The 19877-nt window shown below is 37.9% G+C and overlaps 1 protein-coding gene across 5 annotated transcripts in view; it reads right to left on the reverse strand.

Moving 5' to 3' along the window:
* Positions 1 to 19877, reverse strand: part of STX7 (syntaxin 7) — a 51686-nt gene that overhangs the window by 27042 nt on the left and 4767 nt on the right. For 3 of the 5 annotated variants that reach the window (XM_077143996.1, XM_077143994.1, XM_077143995.1), the window contains exon 2: positions 11345 to 11499. In XM_077143996.1, the coding sequence (XP_077000111.1) occupies positions 11345 to 11429 (85 nt within the window). In that variant the 5' untranslated portion in view covers positions 11430 to 11499. The other 2 variants (XR_013168852.1, XM_077143993.1) reach the window with 2 other exon arrangements.

Genomic DNA, 19877 nt, shown 5'->3' on the forward strand with positions numbered 1-19877 from the left:
TCCACCCTGCCTCAGCCATGCTGAGATCAGATCCCAACCCCCTCCTTACCAATAACATTAATCAATAGCCAGTAACTCTAACCCTTCCATAATCGCAATGCATACCAAACACCTCCCACAAGAGACAGAGTACACAGCTAATAAAAGATAGTTTAGAAATACTAACTTATACACCTTTCAGAGAGTGTTGAATACAGGAGAGTGTATTGGCAATGCAACATAACTAACAACACTGAATGTGCTTAGGCCAACTCGCCCAGCTCTTCTCCCAAGACAGAGCACTTGGAAGTGTCCACAAATAACCAGGCTCAGAAGTATCTCTGTTCTGTGTCAGTATCTTAGACAGAAAGAAAATCACAACAGTGAAATGAAAGTTTCTCCTCAAGGGAAAGAAATCCAAACAAATATTTCAAGTGTTGTGACACTGATATATCCACTGAAGAGGATACCACAAACAGTATTTTAGAAGCAAGAGAGAGGGTAATGTAAGTTTTCCAACTCCTTTTCTTCTATGAACTGCCCTTCCCATTCACTATCACCGCATCCACAGCACCACCCCCCCACAAAAAAATCAAAATCTTCAATCTCCAGGTAAACATGTAATTACAGATAATTTTATTCACTTTTGAAACTGGAGCTGTTTTTTAAAGAAAAACACTAAAAAAGAGAAGTTGGCGCTATGGGCTTCCCTTTTGTGCAGTCATGTGCTAAGATGCGGAAATAAGAGTCCTCCTCAGCAGACCTTACTTAAAAGAACTGCATCATTTTCAAAACTAACAAAAAGGCTCACACTTTTATACAGCTTTTATTTCATCTCAAGTCCAATGAACCTTATGGAGAAAAGGGCCACACACTGATCCTCCTCAATAAATAGGAAAATACAGGCATGGCATGGGAAGCTAATTACCACGCAGCGAAACTAACAATAGCTTTTAAAATTATAAGCAAGTCTGTGTTGAATTATCAGCTTTAATCTGTAAGACACAAATGATAAAAAAATAAAACTATGACGATTCAAAACAAACATACTTCTCTTAATATTTAAAGCGTAGGTTCAAGTTCCAAATTTAAGCCTCCCTAGAAAGTCCTGCATTCCCAAATTTTCTGGAAAACACACTCACACATATAAACACATGAGATATTATGCAGGTTTTAGCAGAAATTTTCTGCACTCATAAATTCTGATGAGTAGGTTTTATGCTATGGATCTGTTTTGCTCATTTTCCAAAGACTAACTTTTTAGCTATTTGCTCTTTCTCTTTCAGAAAATTCTCAGGGAAGACAAGAATAAAAACAAAAACCTTATTCAAGTACCAGAATTCTCATTAATATCAGTGGTGAGACTTATCACTAATTTTATGTCAACATAATTTTATTTATATTTATTTATAATTATGTCAACATAATTTTATGTTTCATGGTTGGCTGTTATCATTCCTATGTATTAATTTCCTTCAATTCATAACTTAGTTAATTCTCACACTATTCATACTACTGTCCCATCTCTTAACATTCAGAAATAATACCCAAGTCTTAGTGGAACTATGGCTGGTCTTATGAATGACTGTTTCTATTATGGGATTTTATAAGCATTATGAATCCAGATATGGCAATCAGCCTCAATAACAAAGAGAAAAATCCTATGCACATCAGAAGAATTTTCAGGGCTCTTTAAAGCTCTGGGGAGAATTACAGCCTGCTAAAATTGAAAGAACCTATAATATAGTCCACAAAAATTGTATGCCAAAAAAAATGCATGCAAGAAAACTAAGTGCTGGAAAGTTTTTAATAGCTTACTCAAGGTCACATTGCTATTTGGATCTGACTTCAGGAAATGTGCATGCACATGATTAGAATTTTTTCCTACTATCTCACTAATTTTTCTAGCTCAGCAACATTCTCAAAAATCTGATCCAAATCAGGAATTGCAAACTAAATCACAATGAGACATCCCCATGGCTACAGTACCTAAAATTTGTGATGGGAACTCTCATCCACAGGACAGTGGGAGTATAAATTGAGAGCATAACCACTTTAGGAAACTACTTAGTTTCCTAAAGTAGATGCATCTACTTAGTTGCATCTACTAAAGGTGAACATACACACAGCCTATGACCCGGCATTCCAATTTTTAGGTACACACTACCCGCCTGTATCAAAAGATGGTACAAGAAATGTTCAGAGACCACTGTTCACACTAGTCAAAAAGCGGAAACATCACAAACGTCCATCAACAGAAAGGATAAACAAATTGTGGTATGGATGAATATAGAATACAGCAACGAAAATAAATGACCTACAGCTAGCCAGATGTAACTGCATGGCTGAATCACACGAACATAATAACAGAAAGAAGCCTAACAAAATATCTGATTCTACTACATAAAAGTTTAAAAACCTAGAAAAATTATTCATTGATGTTAGAAGTCAGGATATTGGTTATCTTTGGAGAAGATGGAGGGGCCAAAAGCATAAGAATGTTTTCAGGGGGCTGATAATTTTCTATTTCTTGACCTATGGTGGTGTGTCTCTGGGTGGGAGTCTGTGATAGAGGAGTCCCTGGGCTATACACTAATAATTTGTGTATTACTCAATCTATACATTACATTTCTGTTTTAAAAATTTTGAAAAAAAATGTGATCCTCGCTTTTGTAACAGATTTCAACTTATTTACTCTGCTTCTTTCAAAAAAAGGAATACTGATGCTACTGACAGAACTCATCCTGAGTGTTCTGACTCTTTTCTACATTTTTGTGGTTAAGCAAGGTTGAATGGCTACTGTGAAAATATCCTACTTTGACTTAGCTACTGCAATAAGCTCAACCATTTCAATCCCCAATGGCCTGCTCATCTGTTTACTCTACATCATAAGCAAGAGTTTGCCTCAAAGAAAATTTCAGAAATGTATAACAATTATAAGGGTAACTGGGTGTATCTCCAGATAATGTTAATAAAATGTTCCTTTTGGACACCTCAATTCAAAGCCTAAGAACTAAAACCAAGCATGTCTTTGTTGCATGATTTTACAGATTTAGGATAACAGAGTTCTTTCTGCATGCCAACATCAGTCTACTGGGAACAGTTGCCTGGAGCACTGGGTTGACAACAGGATGCCTTGCTAGGAGTAGCAGCAGAGAATAATATCTATGCAGTAGGAGAGATATACTTCCTTAAGCTTTTTAAATATTTCACAGAGAGATCCACAGAGAAATCCCTCACAAATTTCTAGCTTATTGAACCTACTTATAAACATTCTTTAAAAGCTATGTTATTTTAACATAATTATATTTAATATCTTTAATAGTAATCATATATTACATACTATAATAATTAAAATTGTATCATATTAATATGTTTTAAATAATTTACTAGTTGTGCCGGTTAAAGTATTATGCCCCCTAGAAAAGCCATGTTTTAATTTCTTTTTTTTTTTTTTATTAATTAAAAAAAGAATTAACAAAACAATTAGAAATCATTCCAATCTACATGTACAATCAGTAATTCTTAATAACATCACATAGTTGCATATTCATCATTTCTTAGTACATTTGCATCGATTTAGAAAAAGAAATAAAAAGACAACAGAATAAGAATTAAAACAATAATAGAAAGAAAAAAAAAAAACAAAAACAAAAACAAAAACCCTATACCTCACATGCAGCTTCATTCAGTGTTGTAACATAATTGCATTACAATTGGGCAGTATTGTGCTGTCCATTTCTGAGTTTTTATATCCAGTCCCGTTGTACAGTCTGTATCCCTTCAGCTCCAATTATCCCTTCTCTTTTTTTTTTTTTAATTAACGGAAAAAAGAAATTAACCCAACATTTAGAGATCATACCATTCTACATATGCAATCATTAATTCTTAACATCATCACATAGATGCATGATCATCATTTCTTAGTACATATGCATTGGTTTAGAAGAACTAGCAACATAACCGAAAAAGATATAGAATGTTAATATAGAGAAAAAAATAAAAGTAATAATAGTAAAATCAAAACAAAACAAAACAAAACAAAACAAAAACCTATAGCTCAGATGCAGCTTCATTCAGTGTTTTAACATGATTACTTTACAATTAGGTATTATTGTGCTGTCCATTTTTGAGTTTTTGTATCTAGTCCTGTTACACTGTCTGTATCCCTTCAACTCCAATTGGCCATTATCTTACCCTGTTTCTACCTCCTGCTGGACTCTGTTATCAAGGACATATTCCAAATTTATTCTCGAATGTCTGTTCACATCAGTGGGACCATACAGTATTTGTCCTTTAGTTTTTGGCTAGACTCACTCAGCATAATGTTCTCTAGGTCCATCCATGTTAATACATGCTTCATAAGTTTATCCTGTCTTAAAGCTGCATAGTATTCCATCGTATGTATATACCACAGTTTGTTTAGCCACTCTTCTGTTGATGGAGATTTTGGCTGTTTCCATCTCTTTGCAATTGTAAATAACGCTGCTATAAACATTGGTGTGCAAATGTCCGTTTGTGTCTTTGCCCTTAAGTCCTTTGAGTATATTCCCAGCAATGGTATTGCTGGGTCGTATGGCAATTCTATATTCAGCTTTTTGAGGAACCGCCAAACTGCCTTCCACAGTGGTTGCACCATTTGACATTCCCACCAACAGTGGATAAGTGTGCCTCTTTCTCCGCATCCTCTCCAGCACTTGTCATTTTCTGTTTCGTTGATAATGGCCATTCTGGTGGGTGTGAGATGATATCTCATTGTGGTTTTGATTTGCATTTCTCTAATGGCCAGGGACATTGAGCATCTCTTCATGTGCCTTTTGGCCATTTGTATTTCCTCTTCTGATAGGTGTCTGTTCAAGTCTTTTTCCCATTTTGTAATTGGGTTGGCTGTCTTTTTGTTGTTGAGATGAACAATCTCTTTATAAATTCTGGATACTAGACCTTTATCTGATATATCATTTCCAAGTATTGTCTCCCATTGTGAAGGCTGTCTTTCTACTTTCTTGATGAAGTTCTTTGATGCACAAAAGTGTTTAATTTTGAGGAGTTCCCATTTATTTATTTCCTTCTTCAGTGCTCTTGCTTTAGGTTTAAGGTCCATAAAACCGCCTCCAGTTGTAAGATCCATAAGATATCTCCCAACATTTTCCTCTAACTGTTTTATGGTCTTAGACCTAATGTTTAGATCTTTGATCCATTTTGAGTTAACTTTTGTATAGGGTGTGAGAGATGGGTCTTCTTTCATTCTTTTGCATATGGATATCCAGTTCTCTAGGCACCATTTATTGAAGAGACTGCTCTGTCCCAGGTGAGTTGGCTTGACTGCCTTATCAAAGATCAAATGTCCATAGATGAGAGGGTCTATATCTGAGCACTCTATTCGATTCCATTGGTCGATATATCTATCTTTATGCCAATACCATGCTGTTTTGACCACTGTGGCTTCATAATATGCCCTAAAGTCAGGCAGCGTGAGACCTCCAGCTTCGTTTTTTTTCCTCAAGATGCTTTTAGCAATTCGGGGCACCCTGCCCTTCCAGATAAATTTGCTTATTGGTTTTTCTATTTCTGAAAAATAAGTTGTTGGGATTTTGATTGGTATTGCATTGAATCTGTAAATCAATTTAGGTAGGATTGACATCTTAACTATATTTAGTCTTCCAATCCATGAACACGGTATGCCCTTCCATCTATTTAGGTCTTCTGTGATTTCTTTTAGCAGTTTTTTGTAGTTTTCTTTATATAGGTTTTTTGTCTCTTTAGTTAAATTTATTCCTAGGTATTTTATTCTTTTAGTTGCAATTGTAAATGGGATTCGTTTCTTGATTTCCCCCTCAGCTTGTTCATTACTAGTGTATAGAAATGCTACAGATTTTTGAATGTTGATCTTGTAACCTGCTACTTTGCTGTACTCATTTATTAGCTCTAGTAGTTTTGTTGTGGATTTTTCCGGGTTTTCGACGTATAGTATCATATCGTCTGCAAACAGTGATAGTTTTACTTCTTCCTTTCCAATTTTGATGCCTTGTATTTCTTTTTCTTGTCTAACTGCTCTGGCTAGAACCTCCAACACGATGTTGAATAATAGTGGTGATAATGGACATCCTTGTCTTGTTCCTGATCTTAGGGGGAAAGTTTTCAATTTTTCCCCATTGAGGATGATATTAGCTGTGGGTTTTTCATATATTCCCTCTATCATTTTAAGGAAGTTCCCTTGTATTCCTATCTTTTGAAGTGTTTTCAACAGGAAAGGATGTTGAATCTTGTCGAATGCCTTCTCTGCATCAATTGAGATGATCATGTGATTTTTCTGCTTTGATTTGTTGATATGGTGTATTACATTAATTGATTTTCTTATGTTGAACCATCCTTGCATACCTGGGATGAATCCTACTTGGTCATGATGTATAATTCTTTTAATGTGTTGTTGGATACGATTTGCTAGAATTTTATTGAGGATTTTTGCATCTGTATTCATTAGAGAGATTGGTCTGTAGTTTTCTTTTTTTGTAATATCTTTGCCTGGTTTTGGTATGAGGGTGATGTTGGCTTCATAGAATGAATTAGGCAGTTTTCCCTCCACTTCGATTTTTTGAAGAGTTTGAGGAGAATTGGTACTAATTCTTTCTGGAACGTTTGGTAGAATTCACATGTGAAGCCATCTGGTCCTGGACTTTTCTTTTTAGGAAGCTTTTGAATGACTAATTCAATTTCTTTACTTGTGATTGGTTTGTTGAGGTCATCTATGTCTTCTTGAGTCAAAGTTGGTTGTTCATGTCTTTCCAGGAACCCGTCCATTTCATCTAAATTGTTGTATTTATTAGCATAAAGTTGTTCATAGTATCCTGTTATTACCTCCTTTATTTCTGTGAGGGCAGTAGTTATGTCTCCTCTTCCATTTCTGATCTTATTTATTTGCATCCTCTCTCTTCTTCTTTTTGTCAATCTTGATAGGGGCCCATCAATCTTATTGATTTTCTCATACAACCAACTTCTGGTCTTATTGATTTTCTCTACTGTTTTCATATTTTCAATTTCATTTATTTCTGCTCTGATCTTTGTTATTTCTTTCCTTTTGCTTGCTTTGGGATTAGTTTGCTGTTCTTTCTCCAGTTCTTCCAATTGAACAGTTAATTCCTGCATTTTTGCCTTTTCTTCTTTTCTGATATAGGCATTTAGGGCAATAAATTTCCCTCTTAGCACTGCCTTTGCTGCATCCCATAAGTTTTGATATGTTGTGTTTTCATTTTCATTTGCCTCGAGGTATTTACTAATTTCTCTTGCAATTTCTTCTTTGACCCACTCGTTGTTTAAGAGTGTGTTGTTGAGCCTCCAGGTATTTGTGAATTTTCTGGCATTCCGCCTATTATTGATTTCCAACTTCATTCCTTTATGATCCGAGAAAGTGTTGTGTATGATTTCAATCTTTTTAAATTTGTTAAGACTTGCTTTGTGACCCTTTAATTTCTTTTTCTTTCTTTTTTTTTACAAGGGCAGGCACCGGGAATCGAACCCGGGTCCTCTGGCATGGCAGGCAAACAAGCATTCTTGCCTGCTGAGGTACCGTGGCCCGCCCCCATGTTTTAATTTTGATCCAATCTTGTGGAGGCAACTGTTTTTTTTAATCCTGATTCAACACTGCAGGTTGGACACTTTTGATTAGATTATCTCAGCAGGGGTGGCGTGCCCACTTGTGGGCATGACCTTTGATTAGATGGAGATGTGACTCCACCCATTCCACATGGATCTTGATTAGTTTACTGGAATCCTTTTTTATTTTTTGGAGGAGCCAGAAATGACAGACACCTCAGTGATGACAAAGAGAGCCGATAGACACTTCAGAGAAGAGTTGACACAGATGCTGGCATTTGGACAGCAGAGACACACATTTGGACATGCTTGGAGCCCAGCAGATATTGCCAAGAGATGTTAAGGAAGCCAGAACCTAGAGAGAGCTAAGGGGAAGCCAAGAGATGAGAGCCAGCCCCAGAGGAAGAAAGTAAGGAATCCCCTCAGGAACAGAGGCTGAAAGAAATGGAGCTCCAGCAGCAAGGGACCAGCAAATGCCAGCCACATGACTTCGCAGCTGACAGAGGTGTTCCTGACCCATCAGCCTTTCTCGAATGAAGATAACCTCTTGACAGTGCCTTAATTTGGACACTTTCACTTCCTTAGAACTATAAACTTGTAACTTATTAAATTCCCTCTATAAAAGTCATTCCATTTTTGGTATATAGCATTCTGGCAGCATTTAAGAAACTAATATACTAATGAAATAAATTAATAAGGCTTTACATTTTTTTTTAACAAAAGTGGTTTGACAAAAAAGAAATACTTAAGTTTAAAAATAACCTTGTTTTATTTACCTTTTTCTTTGCAAACAAAGAACGTTCAATATATAATACTAGTAAAAGAAAACAAAATTTCAACTTTAAATATTGTTATTCTTGGACTTTTCCAAGAATCAAAATTCTTTCTGATTGCTAGTTTCTTTTTCGTATAAAGTAATACAATTCAACGTATTACAAGTTTTCACTTATCTTAATGAAATCTAGTAAGAAAATAACACTTGCCCAATGCATTACTCAGCAAGACTTTTGCATTACTCAGCAAGACTTTAGCTTTAGGTGAAGAGATGCACATATTCTAACTCTAAGGGTATGATATTACAGTATCATGCCAAGATTTCTTTTGTAAAATCTACTAATTTGTACACAAATTTTAAAAACGCAAATGTAGTGTGAAGAGAAGAACCAAATGCGGTGCAAAGTGTCATTTCATTCAATCATATCCACTATTATTAGCATCACTAAAGGGGAGAAAAAATGAACTGAAATTTTGTATCTGCCTTTCACTTCCACCTGAGTTCTGCAAATCACTTACCAGTGATGCACGCTGGAATGGTGGGTGATAGTTTTAACAATAACTTTATCTATAGCTAACCTTCCATTCATCTAGACACTGTCTCAGAATCAGAAAAAATACCCAGTGCTGACTGGCTTCACTAAATTCACAATACTAAATCTTAAATGAATACACAACCTGCCAAGAACCTTCTCTGCTTCCTCGATCTGTTAGCTCTCTCAATAATCAAATCTACACGTGATTTGACTTCTCCACTTTCTCCTCTCCTGTAAACTTTCAATGTCCCTCCCTCTCATTCTCTGTCCAATGACTAAACTGGACCTGTTGGCACAAAAACTCTTGCCCCCCATCCTCTGCCTCACCTCTGTAGAGGGATGAAAGGTGAACCACTCATTTGTTTTCCATTATTCCTTGCCCCTTCTCACCTTCAATGACATTCCTTTCACAATGAAACGCTCACTTTTTTTTTGTTTTCCTAACTTCTCCCTTTCTTTTGGGTCATTTTCACTAAACACAAACATTATAGTATTTCCCTTTCGTGGTAGAAAATACAATCCTTTCTCTGACCCTCCTTCCACCTCCTAGGTAGAATCTGCTAGTTGCCTAAGAAATGCTGATTCTTCCCTTTTCACTCAAATGAAGCAAATCCTCACTTTAGTGAGCACATTGCAATCCAGCTATAAGATATTTTCAGGCCTCTTTGCAGCTAGGTGTTCCTATGTGACTGGATCCGGCCAAGAGCAGAAGCAGAGGTGGGTGGAATTCTGAGAAATCTCTTGGAACATGGCTCTGAGACCACTCTTTTCAAAGTCACCAGTGATCTCAATTTTCCAAATCTAACTCTCTGCTTCTACCTTTGCCTCTCAGCAGCAAGACCCAGATGATGCCTCACCTACTTTTGAAACACCCTCACTTTTTGATTCCCAGAAATCCCTGATTTTCTTCCTACCTTACTGGTCACATCTTCTCAGATTCATTTTGCTGGCTTCCTTCTGACTCTTTGAATTCTACCATCTTTAACACTCCTGCTCTTGTGATTATCTTAGACTTGTGGTTTTCAATACCATTAATACTCTGATGACACCTGAATGCAAATTCACATATCTAAGCTAGATATCTGACTTAGATGTCTAAAAGGCATTTCAAAATTTATTCAGATAAAACAAAACTCTCCTCCCTGCCCTAGTTAAAACCTGCTGCTAGATTTCCATTGCCTCAAAAAATCAAGCACAAACTCCCCACACTCCCACAATAATGGGCCCCAGGCTCCTCTCTTGCCATCTCCGGCCCCTCTGGTTTGTTCTCTGGCCACACTGGCCTTTCTGTCTCTGAACGCCCCAGCTTTGTTCTGTTTTAATGTTTTTAATACTAGTTATTTACTCCATCAGAAATGCCCTTTCTCTTTGTCTTCTCACCACCAGCCTTTCTCACCCTCATTCAGGGGCCCAACTAAGCGCAGGCAGTTCCCCCACTCACTCACTTCCACATTATCTCCACTTCATTTTCTTCTAAGGAAACTGTGCTGTTCATTAATTGTTTACTATCTGTTTCTCCTCACTTTACTGTACATAAAATGAGAGCAGGGCCTTGTGGAACTTGTTTACTACTGTACTCCCAATGTGTGGGGTACTGCTCAGCAAATAGGAGGTGCTCAATAAAATGCTTGTTGAATGGATAAAATAGAGTCTCAAAATTAAGGACATTTATTCTGAACCATAATGCCAATATTTAAAATTCTTAATTACAGACCTAAGAATTACCTGGCTATTCTATAATATTAGTCACTTTAGTAACAGAAATCTCACCTCTCCTGAGCCAGGTAATTCCACCCCCAACAACTGGGAAGATTAAAAAACACTTCCTTCTCTGCAGCTTCTGTTCAACTGTGGAGGCCTTTAAGTCCATGCAGGACACAGTTCTGTTTCACAAATGACAGTACACAGATATCAGAAGGCAGTGATCGAAGCTCCTGTTGGCAGAGTGCTCCCAGCCTGCTCTACAGCGCTTCATGCAGGACAGTGGTGAATCTTCATCTTCCCACACACCAAAGCTGCCCCAGATTGTGATGTCATCTCATACAAGCTGTCACAACATGCCATGAATATTCAACTCTACCCCAACTTATCACTTCTCATCTAGTTGGACCAACTGATCACTTTCTCAGGGAGTGCAGCCTGGTTTCAGCTAACCCTTCCTTCTTTCCAGCTCAAGTTCATACACAATCTGCAACCCCTCAATCTTTACTTGGTGCTTCTGTAGCCTGAGTACTGTCATTCCAGAGAAGATGACTCTCAACTCAAGACATCCTCTTACTAAATACAGCTTATCTTTCCTAGCACAGTATACCTGCTTCATCCATTGAAGTAAGCCTCTTGGTCTCCTTTCTTGCCAATGGTGTGCTGCTCCCTCCCTCAGCACTACACTTGCCTATTTATGAACCTTCACCAATTTCAGTTAAAAATTAAAAACAAACAAGGAAGTCATTTAAAAATCAACTCACAGCACTGTGTGATCTTCTGGATGTTGGAAGAGATGCGCTGGGCCAGCTGGGCAGGGTCCCCACCAATTCCCGGAGTGTAAGACATGGTTGACTGGCTTATTCACTAATTTCATCAGATGCTGGGGGGCCGTACAGAAGTTTCTCTAAGCAATGACCTAAATAACATAAAAAGAAAAGTCAAATTGTATTTTTAATGTTACTGGTTTACATCTTCCAAATTATCAATCTGGGAGATTATAAACTTGATTAACTGAACAGGGTCAAAATCAAGCAGCAAAATTCTCATGTCTAGAGAAAAAAACTGGTCATTAGACAGTCATGTTAAACATGTTAAACAATTAAAATAACGTTCAAGCTGCACATTCTCTTTTAAAAACTTCCTTGAGCAGCTCTCCAAGACAGGTTTACTAAGTCTGGTTTCTGGGTAGAATTTTAATTGTTCAGATAATTTCTCCTTGATGAAATTAAAAGCAAATATAAGATGAGCTGCATGATGCTTAGCTTTCTTTCTCCAACATTTAGGACAATTCCTGGCATAGATCAGGCACTTCAACATTTGTTAGATGAACACAGAATTCAGGTTATCCCCAGAAATTTCATTAAATCTAACTTAATCCACATACACAACACACACACATTTCTTTCCTCTGCTCAAGGAAAGAGGAGGATTTTTTAAGAAAACGGTATATCCAGTTCAAGGATCGTTAAAGTAGGGAGCTCGGGAACACGGGACTAGGGGTTCTCGTAATGGGAAAGGTCAAATCTGAGATAGCAGAGCCATCTGCTGGAAGAGAAAGAACGTTCAATAAATGCTCAGTACACTTCCCAACAGAGAAAGGAGAAAGGAGGGCCCCCCTCTTCTAGAAACAGCGTCTTAGGATCAGAAGCCAAGCTGGGATACTGCTACTGGAAGGAGACAAGATGAGGTTCTTTCCTTCTTCAATCCACCCTACCTTCTCAGGGTTTGGAAGGCAGAAAAAAGGACTGCACCTTGACTAGGGGACTGCACTCCTAGAGCTTCAATGACCCTGCTTGCTCCACTGAGTGCGCAGAGGCTACTGCAGTAGTTGGTGGTCAGCTGCCAAGTCAGCTCCCTCAGAGCCTAATCCATGACCAGCATTAAACTAAGCACTGGGAAGATCCAAAGAAAGTGAAAATAAAGATATAAAGTGTTCAAATCAAGTTTGCAATTTAGAAGACAGATTTAAGGTAAAACAACAAAAAACAACACAAAGCAGTAAAAGGCCAAGGGCTAGGCAAAAGTGACAGGGACTCATCACTATTACCCTTGCCTGAAAAGGTTTAAAACCCAGAAATATAGGCTCTGGATGTCTGGCTATGACTGGTATAGAGAACACAAAGCAAGGTCAGGGTGCCTGGAGCCAAGGGACCCAGAGTGTGGGGGAAGGTGATTACCACAGGAAGGGGAGGCCCCAGGCCAACTCTGGATCGGATGATTCCTGGCTGGGAAGAGAGGAACAACCTAACATTTATTACACGTCTGCCAAGTGATAAGCATCTGACATAGACATCTAATTTAATTTTCACAAACTCCCCTTAAAGTCAGTAGCATTATCTTTGTTTTAATGGTGAGTAAACTGTGGTTGATAAAGATTAAATAACTTGTCCAAGGTAACTCGACCAGCACAAGGTGGAGGTGAGAGCCACTTCACAGTACTGATTTCAAAGCTCCTCACACAAAGCCAAGGTCACAGAGAGAGGGCCCCAGATGCCGGGTTTAGTTGGCTTAGGTTGCAACAAGAAGCCACTATATATTTCTTGTAGGAGAGAAAAGGCCACAATGAAATATGTGCTTTGTCCTATGTGTCAGTCCTGGCAGGAAGTACTGGTTCCAGTGGTGCATGGTGGAATGTGTCAAGCTGGCCTGGAAAACCTGGGAGGTTAGGCTGCTCTGTATTTCCCTTCCTTGTTCCATGGGTCCATTTTTCTACTGGGTGCTTTGGGACCCCCTCCCCAAACAACTACCACAATCAATTTTAGAATATTTTCATCACCCCAAAAAGAAAACCTGTATCCATTAGTAGTCATTCCCCATTTATCCCCAACTTCCTAATCCTAGGCGACTCTGAATCTCTGCATCTACTGTATGCCTTTATAGATTTGTCTAATCTGGACATTTCACATAAATGGAATCCTAAAATACATGGTCTTTTGTTACCATATTTGCAAGGTTCATCCACTTTGTAGCACAGAAGAGTACTTAGTCCCTTTCTACCACTGAATAATATTCTATTAGATAGACAGACAACATTTCTTTTATTTATTCATTCACCTATTGATGGACACAGGTTATTTTTACTTTCTGGCCATTAGGAATAATGCTACTATACACATTCATGTACAAGTTTTTATGTGGACATATAGATACAGACACATTTTCATTTCTCTTGGGTAGATACCTGGAAGTGGAGTTGCTGGCTTGTATTGCAATTCTATGCTTAGTTTAATCTTTTGAAGAACTGCCAGTTTTTCAAAGTGGCTGTGTCATTTTATATTTTCACCAATGTATAAAGGTTTAAATTGCTCCACATTCTCACCAACACTTGCTATTACCTGTCTTTCTGATTATAGTCATCCTAGTGATTGTGGAGTGGTACATACTGCAATTGTGATTTGCACTTCCCTGGTGGCTAATGATGCTGAGCTTTTTTTTCATGTGCTTCTTGGCCATTTGTGTATCTTTTTGGGAGAAATGTCTATTCAGATCCTTGGCTCATTGGTCTTTTTATTACTGACTTGTATAACTTCTACATGTATTTTAGATACAAGACCTTTATCAGATTATTGTCAAATATCTTCTCCCATTCTGTGGATTATATTTTAGCCTTTTTTTTAATACAGTTTTATTCATACACCATATAGTCCATCCAAAGTGTACAATCAATAGCACTCAGTATAATCACAGAGCTGTACTTACATTACCACAATCAATTTGAGAACATTTTCATAGTTCATAGTTCCCAAAAGAAAACCCTATATCCCTTATCTCCCCCCTCCGCCATTAATGACACTCAGCTTCAGTGCGTACCTTTGCTACACAATAGATGGAGGAACATTATGCTACTATTAACAGACTATAATTTGCATTAGGTAAATTTTTTTCCCATGTACCACCCTATTACCAACATCTTGCAGTTTTGACATGTATTGTTCTAATTCATGGAAGAACATTCTTGTATTTGTACTTGTGCTGGTTTGAAAGGAAGCATGTCCCCTAAGAAAAGCCATGTTTTAATATAAGTCCCATTTCTTAAAGGTAGAATAATCCCTATTCAATACTGTACATTTGAAACTGTAATGAGATCATCTCCCTGGTTGATGTGATTTAGTTAAGAATGGTTGTTAAACTGGATTAGGGTATGACATGTCTCCACCCATTTGAGTGGGTCTTGATTAGTTTCTGAAGTCCTATAAAAAGAGGAAACATTTTGGAGAATGAGAGATTCAGAGAGATTCAGAGAGAGCAACACTACAAAACAGAGTCCACCAGCCAGCGACCTTTGGAGATGAAGAAGGAAGACACCTCCCGGGGAGCTTCACGAAATAGGAAGCCAGGAGAGAAAGCCAGCAGATGACGCTGTGTTCGCCATGTGCCCTTCCAGCTGACAGAAGTCCTGACTGTGTTCGCCATGTGCCTTCTCACTTGAGAGAGGAACCCTGAACTTCACTGGCCTTCTTGAACCAAGGTATCTTTCCCTGGATGCCTTAGATTGGATATTTCTATAGACTTGTTTTAATCGGGACATTTTCTCGGCCTTAGAACTGTAAACTAGCAACTCATTAAATTCCCCTTTTTAAAAGCCATTCCATTTCTGGTATATTGCATTCCAGCAGCTAGCAAACTAGAACAGTACTATTAACCACATTCATCATCCACAACTGGATTCACTATGTTATAATGTCAGCCCCTTGTTTCATCCTCGAGCTTTCCTTCTACTGATATACATGACCCTAAACTTCCCCTTTCAACCATTATCACACACATGATTCAGCACTGTTACTTACACACTTATAATAATGTACTATCATCATCTCTATCTGTTTCCAAATATAACAGTCACCTTTATTTAAAAATTCTGCACAAATTAAGCATCAGTTCCCTATTCTTTGTCTTCACTGTATCTTCTGGTTACCTATATTCTAGATATTTTAAAATTTTTTTTCAATTTTATAAACATTTATTGAACATTTACTTTGTGCCAGATACTGAATGAAATGCTAGGGATAAAGAAGATACAACCTTTTTTTTTTTTTTTTTTTTTTTACCCCTTATCCCCTTTCTACCCATCATTTATTTATTTATTGTCCTTATTTTTTACCCATCTGTCCATATCCTGGACAAAGGGAGAATCAACCAGTAGGTTTCCACAATCACATCATCACATTATAAAAGCTGTATAGTTATATAATTATCTTCACGAGCAAAGGCTACTGGAACACAGTTCAACAGTTTCAGGTACTTCCCTCTAGCCACCCCAATACACCACAAGCTAAAAAGGAATATCTGTATGCATAAGAATAACCTCCAGGATAACCTTTTGACTGTTCAAAATCTCTCAGCCACTGAAACTTTATTTTGTCTCATTTCTCTCTTCCCCTTTTAGGCCAAGAAGGCTTTCTCAATCCCATGATGCTGTGTCCCAGCTCCCACATTGCCAGGGAGGTTCACACCCTCGGGAGGTGGTGAGTTCACCTGCCGAGTTAGCTTACAGGGAAAGGCCACATCTGAGCAACAAAACACGTTCTCCAGGGGCATAATTATAAGTAGATTTAGCTTCTCCTTTGCAGGAATAAGTTTCATAAGGGTGAGTCCCAAGATCAAGGGCTCTGCCTATTGAACAGGTTGTCCCCACTGCTTATGAGAATATCAGGAATTCCACAGATGGGGAAGTTTAATATTTCCTCTTTTCTTCCCAGTCCCCCATGGGGACTTTGTAAATACTTTTCATTCTCTGCCCAAATTACTCTGGGATGTATTGGGGTATCACACTAACCTGTACAAACCAACAACGTCTCACTCCTTACTCAAGATTTCATGAAATTAGGTGTTTGAATAAACTGACCATACAAGTTAAATTAGATAATGTGCTACCCAAAATATAATTGTTACACCAAATAAACATTTTTTCCTTTGGTCTCATATAGAAGTTGGAGTTATAAAATATAGACGATATCATCTTTTACCTCATATTCTGATTTACCTTAGTCCTACCCAGATTAGCTTCATTCACATTTCTAGTCGAAGTCTGATCACTTTTTCAACCTTTTTAACCATTGCTATATGGGTAATCCTGACTTTCATACTTCAGAACTGAGCCTCAGGTGTTACATAAATACCTAAAGCTTCAGAGAATGACTGGGTAATACACAAATAGCTCTGTATCTTAGAAATTAACAGTTATAACTGGAATAGATGACTGCTATAAGAACTTACAGTCTAGGAACCCTTACCATAAGCTCCAAACTGATAAACCATGCTCATGACTTCAATTCTCCGAGTTTGTACATTATAGTTATTCCTATGAGGAATAACTATAACTATGTCTTTTTGTTTCTGACATTTTATTCCATATATTGTTCTCAAGGTTCATTCACCTAGTTTCTTCTTTTTTGATGGTTTGCTTTGAAGCACAAACTTTTTTTTTTTAATTTTGATGAAGTACAATGCATCTATTTTTTTTTTTCTTTTATTGCTTGTGCTTTGGGATTTACAACTAGAAGGCTTTGTCTAACCCTAGGTCACAACGACTTACTCCTACACTTTCCTTTTATTGTTCTGGCCTTAAATTTAGGTCTAAGATCCATTGTGAGTTAATTTTTCTATATGGTATGGGGAAGGAGTCCATACATCTGTTGATTAAGTGTATTCCTTTCCGAGCTCAGCTGACATGCAACTTTTTCCTTGGGACACCAAGAACAAGATCTGAGTTAGAGACCTGTAGATTTGAATGCCTTTTTTTTCTTTAATTCTTTATTTAAATGGTAGAATACAAGGCAATTTCTCTTGGCTCAATAATATCTTCTTTCCTCTTTTCACACTATCAACTAAACTTCAGGCAAAACTGGCTTGAGGCCACCAGAAACACATGGAATGAGGAAATGTCCCTTCTTATTTATATACTCTCTTCAAGGACTCCTCTACCCATATGGTTTCATTACAACCAGTACCTTAATGAGTCTTAGGTCCACATCTCCAAGTCATGTCCTTATCTTTCTCTACTGTTAAATCATCTTTGAACTCACCAACTGCCTTTTCAGCTACCAGTGGAAATTCTGTCAATTGGAACTCTGTGCCTTGGGCAAGCATTTGGGCCAGCAGCCAAGATCAAAACAAGATAATGTATGCCCAGGGACCAAATTCTTTTCCACCCTACACAGATGAAAGGTCTGATGGGCTCTAGCATTACAAGTCTGGCAACAACAGGAGGCCAATGAAACCCTCACATGCTTCAGGACACAACCACATAATTATCTCTTCTCTCCCTCATGGACAACATAATCACTGAGTTCTGTCATTTAGAGCTTAGAATTGTAACATTTTCCCTAGCTTTCAAAACTTGATTCAAGACTAGCCTAAGCTTTTTCAGTTGTCTTTTGAGGCCTCTTCTCCCCTTGTCTCTTCAGAGAATTGACCTATTATTTCAGAGAATAAATAGCATTTATTAAGTACCTCTATAAAATATGGTTCTTGCTCTCAAAGGGCCTATAATCTAGCTAAAACATAAAATTAAAATATTTGGAATAATCTTGGAAAAATACAATATCAGGTGGTACAGGGTCCAACTGCTATCAGATTTCAAAGAAAGAAGAGGATAAAAAAATAAATAAAAGACAGGAGACTCGAGAAAGGATTTAAAGTATTAAGCTGATTCTTAAGGGGAAAAAAAAAAAGGGAGAGAGAGAAGGGGCAGGTATTGCAGATAGCAGCAATGGGCAAGTTAAGCAACATGCACCAAGGCAAGGGGCAAACAGGATGCCTTCCTGGGGTGGAGAGGCCAAGTGGGAAAGAGACCCATGCTGCTGGTATCAGTAGGACCCCTTTCTGTTAAATACACGTAGATCAACCTCCTATTCAGACCATTCCACAGGTCCCGTTTGCACAGTCAGAAAGATCAATAAGCAGGAGCAGAGTTTAGATGTATGGCCAATTGCACAAGCTTAGCACTTGGTTTCTTTGTATAAACTGGAGCCAGATGTAATAGCCATATGCATTATTATTGGACATAGTTGATATTACCTGTGTTTGAGTCTACCTTTCAAAATCAGCATTACACTACATAGTTGGTCAGGATGTATTCTGAGGGAGAGAAATGCAATTTTAGTAAAGTCTGCTGTCTTTTAAGCAATCTGAAGAAGAGTTAAGTAGTTAGCATTGGGGAGTCAGGAAGATTTTGACCTCCCTGACAAGTGTCTACCTTGAACAAGTTTGGCTACTTGAGGAAAACTCAAGAAGTAAGATATAATGGAAGACAGTTGAGTTTTTGAGCACAGGAAGAGGCTCAGTGCTTCCCAGCAGTTTCAACAGCAGGTCTGTTTCCAAGGCACATGGTGAAAAGGAAATTACATCTGCATAGAGTCCAAGCTAGGAGAAGCCAGTCTAGCCTCCTGTCTGGCGAAAGATTGGGGAAGATAACTGGCCCGTGTGCTCTGGAACCGACTCCACTTCACAGCTCTGAGGCCTGACAGCAACCACTGCTTTAAGCCTGGGTTTCATCATCTGTAAAGGTGTTACTCCCCATCACATAGGGCTACTGTGCATAGTCGATGAAGTCGCATACGGAAAGCACCCAACTCACAGTTGGTACTCAAAGCTGTGCAGGGGAGGAAATCAATGTTTGCTAAATCACAGCCTTGTTAACTGGTTAAAATTCAGGAGCATTTAGGGCAGTACTTTTCAAAATGTGTCCCAAGGAATTTCATGTCTGCACTTAAGTGGTTACACATAAATGAATATCTTTGCTTTTAGGAAATGTACATAGGGAAGTATATGTTCATGAAGCAAGAGGTATACAATCTATTCCAAAATGTTCAAAGATAGACTGATTGATTAGATTGATAGAGCGATGGATAAATAGAATGATATGGCAAATGTGGCAAAAATATAAAAATTGGTGGATCTGGGTATAGGGAGGGAGTAGGGGTTATATTGGCATTCTCTGGGTATTGTATTATCTGTGCAGCTATCCGGTAAATTTGAAATTATTTCAAAATATAGAGTTTTAAGGAAAAATAATGTGCCCCAAAAATCAGCGGCATCAGTATTGCTTGTAAACTTGTTAAAATGGAGATTTTCAAGCAGCCCTCCACCCAAATCAGTTTCTCTGAGGATGAGACCCGGGAATCTGTGTTTAACAGGCTCTCCAGGTCAATTCCTATATATATATATATGATTAATTCCTATATATATATATATGATTAAGTACGATGAGCACCGGTTTAGGAGAGCCAGAGCAAGAAGCACTGGCCACTGGTGACCTTGAAGCTTTGGTATCCTCTTAGGGATCATCTTCAA

This window comes from Tamandua tetradactyla, chromosome 25 (genome assembly GCF_023851605.1).
Source record: "Tamandua tetradactyla isolate mTamTet1 chromosome 25, mTamTet1.pri, whole genome shotgun sequence".
Lineage (NCBI taxonomy): Eukaryota > Metazoa > Chordata > Mammalia > Pilosa > Myrmecophagidae > Tamandua > Tamandua tetradactyla.